General features: G+C 46.4%; 1 protein-coding gene across 4 annotated transcripts in view; it reads right to left on the bottom strand.

The window, feature by feature from the left end:
* Positions 1-456: 456 nt before the first annotated feature.
* Positions 457-6959, bottom strand: part of Znf516 (zinc finger protein 516) — a 92962-nt gene continuing 86459 nt past the window's right edge. For all 4 annotated transcript variants that reach the window (XM_029471882.2, XM_021150987.3, XM_029471881.2 and 1 more), the window contains exon 6: positions 457-4547. In XM_029471882.2, the coding sequence (XP_029327742.1) occupies positions 4488-4547 (60 nt within the window). In that variant the 3' untranslated portion in view covers positions 457-4487. The remainder of the gene's footprint in view (positions 4548-6959) is intronic.

Below are 6959 nucleotides of genomic sequence, written 5' to 3'. Positions count from 1 at the left end.
CTTTAGGGGTGGACCATAGACATATAGGTACATCTTTTACCTTTAAAACATACTTTTAAGTCAGTCATCTGATGGCCAGACTCCCTGTTTTTATACCTAGTCAAAAGGTCAGAGGCCCTAGGCCACCATCTGCCCAAAGTCTGGCACAAAAAACCAGGGTTGGCAGCACCCTGACCCCCTCCCTACACACAGCTCCAAGTCCCACTACACCAAGGGCTTGTCTAACCCTGCCTTAAGTATTAAAGCAGACTGATCATGCTCAGAAGTGCAGCAAACATCGAAATGTGCTTCTCAATAAAAACAAAACAGAAAAGGGCTATCTGGAATGCACAGAAGATGGAGGGGAGGGCTGTCCATTCTGGCCTCTTTTTTGATGAACCATCCCATGGCTTTATTGTAAAACTGTACAAAGTAAAAACAAAAAAACAAAACAAAAAAAAAGTGACATCTGGGCTTATGTTCAGCCAATAAAAAGAAATAACCACAGGTCAAAACAGGCTGTCAAATGATGTAAGCCACCTTCTAAAGGAGGGGCAAATGTCTTACAACTCCAAGATGTTTTTATTTATTTCAAATTCCAATAGAGTGAATATGTTTTATCTAAATACTTTTTAATCACACAGCTGTAACATTGAATTATTTTTCTCAGAAATAGTTAAATACATCAATCTAGTTACAAATTCTAATATAAAGAGTACAAAATATAGCATTATAAATTGTGTTTTTAAAAAGAAATACAAACTCTATGGGCTTCTGCATCTTCCCAGCTCGACGAATGCTTAGCGGAGTAGGTGAAAAAGGGACGTGTTGCTTGGCGGTCACGTCACGCAGGCATGTCCCAGGGCTCTGCAGTGTGTGTCAATCATTAGTGTCAAAAATATGTCACCGGAAAACCTTGTCTGTGGGGCATGCTTGTTTTGGTTTTTTTTGTTTTGTTTTGTTTTTTTAGTGAACAAAAGATGCAATTTGAAGTTGCCTGATTTAAAAGCATTAAAACAACAAAACTCGTTCTTCAGGTGCTGACAGGCAGGGGTCTCGTCTTACAGGTCCAGAGACACTTTCCTTCCTGGGGAACTGCAGTCACTGTTTGACCTGGAAGACACCCTCATCCACCCAGACAGGTGTCAACTCTACTGGTTCACAGGAGGTGAAAAGGTCAGTGCTGCCAGCCCTGTGATGTCCACGGTGGAACTGGTCACCTGTGGATCATAAATGGAGAGCGACTCCAGTGCCAGCTGCAGAGAAGCTGTGGTGTGCACACAGCAGCCACGGGGAGGGGCATCCCTCCAGCCCGCTGGGACAGCAGAGCTCTTTCACGTTTAAAGCGTTGCCTTGTGCCGCCTGGAACACCTTACTTCCAGAAACCAGTGTCTTCCTGGGCTTAAAAAAAATAAATAAGCAAATATTGGAGAAACTTCTTAAAGTATCTAATACTCTTTAGAACCAAAAAGGCAAAGTCCACTTGCCTTGGAAATTGTACTACGCAGGAGAGACTAAACTGTCTCCACCTAAGACTGAATAGACTTCCAAGAACCAGCAGAAGTGTGGAAAGGGGCAGTGAGCAACCCCCAGAGGAGACAGAGTCCACAATGTATTTATTGTTTGTGAAGTTAAACCTTCATTCTGGGAATTAAAAATGAGTGAATCACCTGAAGTATCTTGAGAAACTCTGGGTAATGTGTACTTGAAAGGAGGAAAAGCGTAAGAGAAGACACGTCACACAGTGAAGCAGGGGATGGTGGGGGCTGGGCTGGTGTGAGCGAGCGAGGCAGGAGTCAGAAGAGCGCAGGTGGAGAGGGCAGGGGACACACAGAGTGAGCGGCTGCAGTGTAGACAACCAAACCCTTTATTGTCTAAGTTACATTAGACGCAACACTGTAAAAACCCCGTCAGGAAACAAGGAGACAGAAGATGCATAGAGGTAGTAGGAGGTCCGTAACAGTCAGAGATGTGGAAATTACCACAGGAAGAGGGGCAAAGCAAAACAGATTGGCTAAATAAATAAGGAAACACAAATCATATTAAATACTATTGTTGAGCTGACATAAACAAATTAACAAACCAGTCCAATACTGATGGTCAGCGGGACAGAGACCATGCACCAGGCCAGCTGGTCCCAGGAGTGAGCGCTGGGGACCTCATGGCCTTGTGGCTACAGGAAAATTGTGCCTCTCTGTGCTTTGAGGGGCAGGTCATCCTGAGACTGGCTGCTCTCCAGGCAGACGGACCTCAGGCACCTGTCTTTCCCCGCCAGACCCTGGGAAGGAGACTCACCGGAAGACAGACCTTCCAGTTCTCAATGCCAAGTGCAGCTTCAGACACAGGAAAAACACAGACGACACCTTCGTGTCCCTTTGTGTACAGAACTGTTTAATAACTAAAACACAGAAATAGATGGGCCGAATCACAGGCTCTGACATTCCTAACTCTCACCTTCACTCTCAGCCAAGGGAACAAAAAGCCAGAGAGTGCGGAAATGATGGGGAACCTATCAAAATGAACAAACGCCGTCAACAGAAAGGTACTACGCTGCCTCAGGCGGAGAGAGGAATGTATCTCTGCGACCTGCTCCCGCTCCGAGTAACACCTCAGAATGATTGCTATTCCCAAGCACTCCGACACGGCGAGCCGTTCTCATACAAACCTGCTGTAGGAGTATCAGGAAACATAAGTAAAAAAAAATTATATATACACACACACATATATATATATATATGTATATATGTATCTGCTAGCCAGTTAACATTGCATTGCTTGCAAGTGCAGCAGTCACCTGAACGGTCAAGTAATTAAAACAGTAACAAATAGAACCTGGAATCAAACATTAACTAACAATAACAATAACAATAATAATAATAATAATATAATAATAATAACAATCCAACAGATCATTAGAACAGAGAAACCACGCGCCAGGGTTCGTGTATACATGTGTGTTTAAACAAGTCTTTGTATCAGAAGCCCATTTCCTACAAAAACCGCACTGATCCATTACTGGGTTAAGTAAACTGTCGCTCTCACCAGTATTAAAGGTTAGGATAATTTCTGTACATGTAAAATTATTGCTTTTTTTTTGAAAAATATATTTAGCATGCTCGTCTTAATCCATTTCCTGCCTTTACAAAATTTCACAATAAAAAAAAACTAGTAAAGCTTTTGCAAAAAATTTCACAGAACGTTTTCATTCAAGGCAGCGGTAATTCGTGATAATGCATAAAATCATATGTGCAAACATCTGGAACTTGCAGAAGTTATCGCCATCACACACAGTGTCACAGCAACGGGGAAAGGAATCGCTGCTACCTGCGGAATACAGTTCCGACTGCGCACGTCGCGTGGGTTCGGAGCCTCTGCTAGGGCCTTCACCCCACCGCAGAAACGTGAACTTGCGTGACTAAGGAAGAGGTATATAAAGCCGTCTTCACCCTCAGGCCTGGCGACCCCCATTAATCTGTGAACAAAGTCACTCATCCAGTGGTGCTCACCAGGCCCAATGGGGAAAGACATCTATTTGCTGGGGTGGTGCAGGGGAAAGGCTGGGGTGGGAGGAGGAGAGAGAAGGCTCCAGAGCACTAGCACCCTAAGGATCTAGGGCCCCCAATCTGCTCAAGGGTTCCTCTGCCATTACCAAAACAGGCCCAAATTGGGAGGACTCAGTGGCACTCTGTTAAGACATGGAGTCGCCTTCCGTGAGCAGTTTGCAGAATGTAGCCCTGTTACAAAAAAGGTCCTGAGAATAAAAAAGACACCTGCTCCTCTTAGTGTTCAACTAATGTTTCTTTTCCAAAGCAGATTTATATGTGTTCCCACCTCTGCAGTGTTTCCTGAGCCAGACGCAGCCCGGACGGTGAGGACGCAGCATGGCGGGGCATAAGCAGCTCAGAGGGTCGTGGCCAGACACCTAACCGTGAGGAGCTATCTCATTGCCCTGCCTCACCAAGCTCCTCTCCACAGCATTCAAACACCACCTGAACACCCCTCTGTCTCACCTTCTACTTAAAGTCCCCACTGAGGTGGTGGGGAGAGGTGGTAGTGCAGCCCCCTCCGCACCCCACATCCTGACAGCATCATCTGTCTTAAGCACTGGACCTCCCCACAGTGCTGTCCACTTCTTCCAAACACACCAGTATCTTTTTTCCAGTGTCTCATGCCTGTCTTGAGTAATCCAGACTCCTTGAGCTCCCACTGTGCCTGACAATACCACTGCTTATCACGAGGAGACACAGGCCATGGGTGATGAGCACAAACATGTGTGTGAAAGAGCTACACTGAATTTTAGGCATAGCATCTTTGCTGTCCCTAAACATTACCAAGGGAGGCCTCTCCCTGGGTCTGCTCTACCGCAATGGCTCCCGAGTCTAAAGTATCTCGTCAGGAGGCCCTGGATCTTCTTCCCCAAAGTGGCCATGGTCACTGCTGGGAGCCTTCCAGTCACCCGTGAGGCCACAGTCAACACTGTCACGGGGCCGGGCGCTGGAGGTGTGTCTCTAGGTCCCCTTTCGGAGGGGCCCTGCTGGCACAGTCCCTGGGGTGGTATGGTCTCTCCCCTGCAAAAGAAAGAAAATAACAGGCAAGTTCAGTTGGCTTCTGGTCTCAAGGCATTTGCCCTATTCATTTTCTTAGCAAGACCCAGAGACACAAGGTACAATGAAGCCCTCTGATTCAGGGTGGCTCGGTTTATTCCAGCATCAAGGGATTTGCTTTCACTGCCTTCACAGGAACAGCTCAAGAAAACCATCCTCGGGGCTCAGAAAGCATTGCAGACTCCGGACAGCAAATAGCAGTGGTAGACTTGGCTCTGCTCAGAGGCTAAAAAGCCAAACGGGAAGAATGGGGGTTTGAAGAGCACAGGTCTAGGGTACAGAGCAGACCCGGGTGAACATTATTCCTAAGGGCAAAGCTGGATTCACATCAACAGAAGAACAGCCCATGGCACCCACATCCATCTGAGGGAGTCCCAGAGTGCTTCCCTCCATTTTCCCAAACATCCCACACGGAAGAAGCAGAAGAGCTGTGCTTTAAGTCATGTGAGCTGTAGAGTATTGCTGAGTGACAGGGTGCACTGGTGCTTGAACAATGTCATCTCCCAGCTGAGGACAAAACAACGTGTCAGGATGAATCTCTCCTAACAACATCAACCTAGCTAAAATCCTACAGAAATGAAACCAACATGCATTCATAAGCCACACAGCCCATAGGAGACTCTAGTCTCCAGCTAGGTCTATGGGAACCCTAGGAACACACGGGAAGGGAAGCTGGTTGGCATGGTGAATTTAATGTTTCTCTTTAGCTAATATTTTCAGAAAAGTATTAAAAGCTGGTCTCACACACAATGCCTACTGGTCAACACACAGCATAAATCAGAAATATTCTTAAAGAATGTGTCTGAGAGGCAATGCTGCCAGTGGCTGGTCTGAAGGACAGGAAGCGGCATTTAAAGAAGTAACAAACTCAGGCAGATGGTGACCCTCCTGCTGTAGACCAGGAGGGATGTCTAGGCAGATGGTGACCCTCCTGCTGTAGACCAGGAGGGATGTCTGACACCACTGCACACCAGTGTTGCATGGCAGAGATCTTGGTGGAGAGCCAGAAGCACACACCTCAAGGATACTAGTTCTAGGCATGTTCACAAATGAATATGGGGTTCTGAGCTCTCTCTCTCTCTCTCTCTCTCTCTCTCTCTCTCTCTCTCTCTCTCACACACACACACACACACACACACACACAAACACACACACACAAAGAATTGCAGTTCTGGGTTGTTTAGTCTTGATCACTCATAAACACCTCCCAACAGCAAACACACACCACAGAGGTTCCAGGACAGGGGAATCTATGCAAGGCCGAGGTGTTGTGCACATCTGGAGTCTGCACAGACTGCTTCACTACAGACCCCAAGACACATCTACCTGTGGCTTCTACTTTTGGACAGAACATAGGAACTAGTCCTGGGATAGGACAGAGAAGATAGGATGGCCTTCCACCAACAGCCGTCCACCAACAGCCGAAAGCTTCATGACTCAGAACATTTTCAAAGCATTTATCCCAGGTCTACAAAGGTTGAAAATCTACAACAAGCTACATGCTATAATGTAGCCATAGAGCATCATAGAAATTGGCATTTTCCCTCACATTGGAAGAGATGGGTTCACATTCCTCAATTCTGAAGAGTCATCTGAACCACTGACTCGTCAGGACCATCAGAGATTGGACCATGAATACAGTTCCCCTTGCAGGGTTCAAGGGGATGAGTTCAACAGGGGAGACGGGACTACAGTAACAGTCTGAGCAGATAGTCTTGTTTCCTTCTCCAAGGACATGGGAGCATGCTTTGGGGACACTGGGTTTTGCTTTTCCTAGCTGTGTATTCTGAGATGAGTGTCATTACCAAGATGTTTCACTGTCTAGGCTGGACAGATGAAATCATTTCCCCCTTAGTTCTTTATAGGACAAGGGACCAAAGTAAGCAGTCACGGTTGTGTGTGTTCAACATGCACACAACCCAGAGGGCTGCAAGGTGCACATGAGACAGGCCACGGAGCAAGGGCTCTGGGTGCTAACTCACAATTGTGCACCAGGCGTGGGGACCTTGGCCTTGCCCAGCTGGCCGTCAGTCAGCAGCGGCGTTGTGAACTCAGGAGCTCACTCACATCAGTAGAATGTTATACTTGGCGAAACAAACGATGTTCAAGGACGTTTGTTTGATTTTATGGTTTTATGAATAAGAGCTTCAACTTGCATTAGCTATGAGATTTTTAAAAAAACAATCTTTCTTTGTAAAAAAAATTTTAATGACTTATCTATTTTTATTGTACATGCCTCGGTGTTTTGCTGGTGCGTATGTCTGCGTAAGGGTGTACCTAGAACTGGTATTACAGCTGTAAGCTGCCACATGGGTGCTGGGAATTGAACCTGGGTCTTCTGAAAGAACAGCCAATGCTCTTAACTGCTCAGCCATG

The sequence above is a fragment of the Mus caroli genome, unplaced genomic scaffold, assembly GCF_978045245.1.
Source record: "Mus caroli unplaced genomic scaffold, Mus_caroli_1 scaffold_19, whole genome shotgun sequence".
NCBI classification, from domain to species: Eukaryota; Metazoa; Chordata; class Mammalia; order Rodentia; family Muridae; genus Mus; species Mus caroli.
The sequence above is the reverse complement of the archived record's forward strand: the minus strand, read 5'-3'. Positions and strand labels throughout refer to the sequence as shown.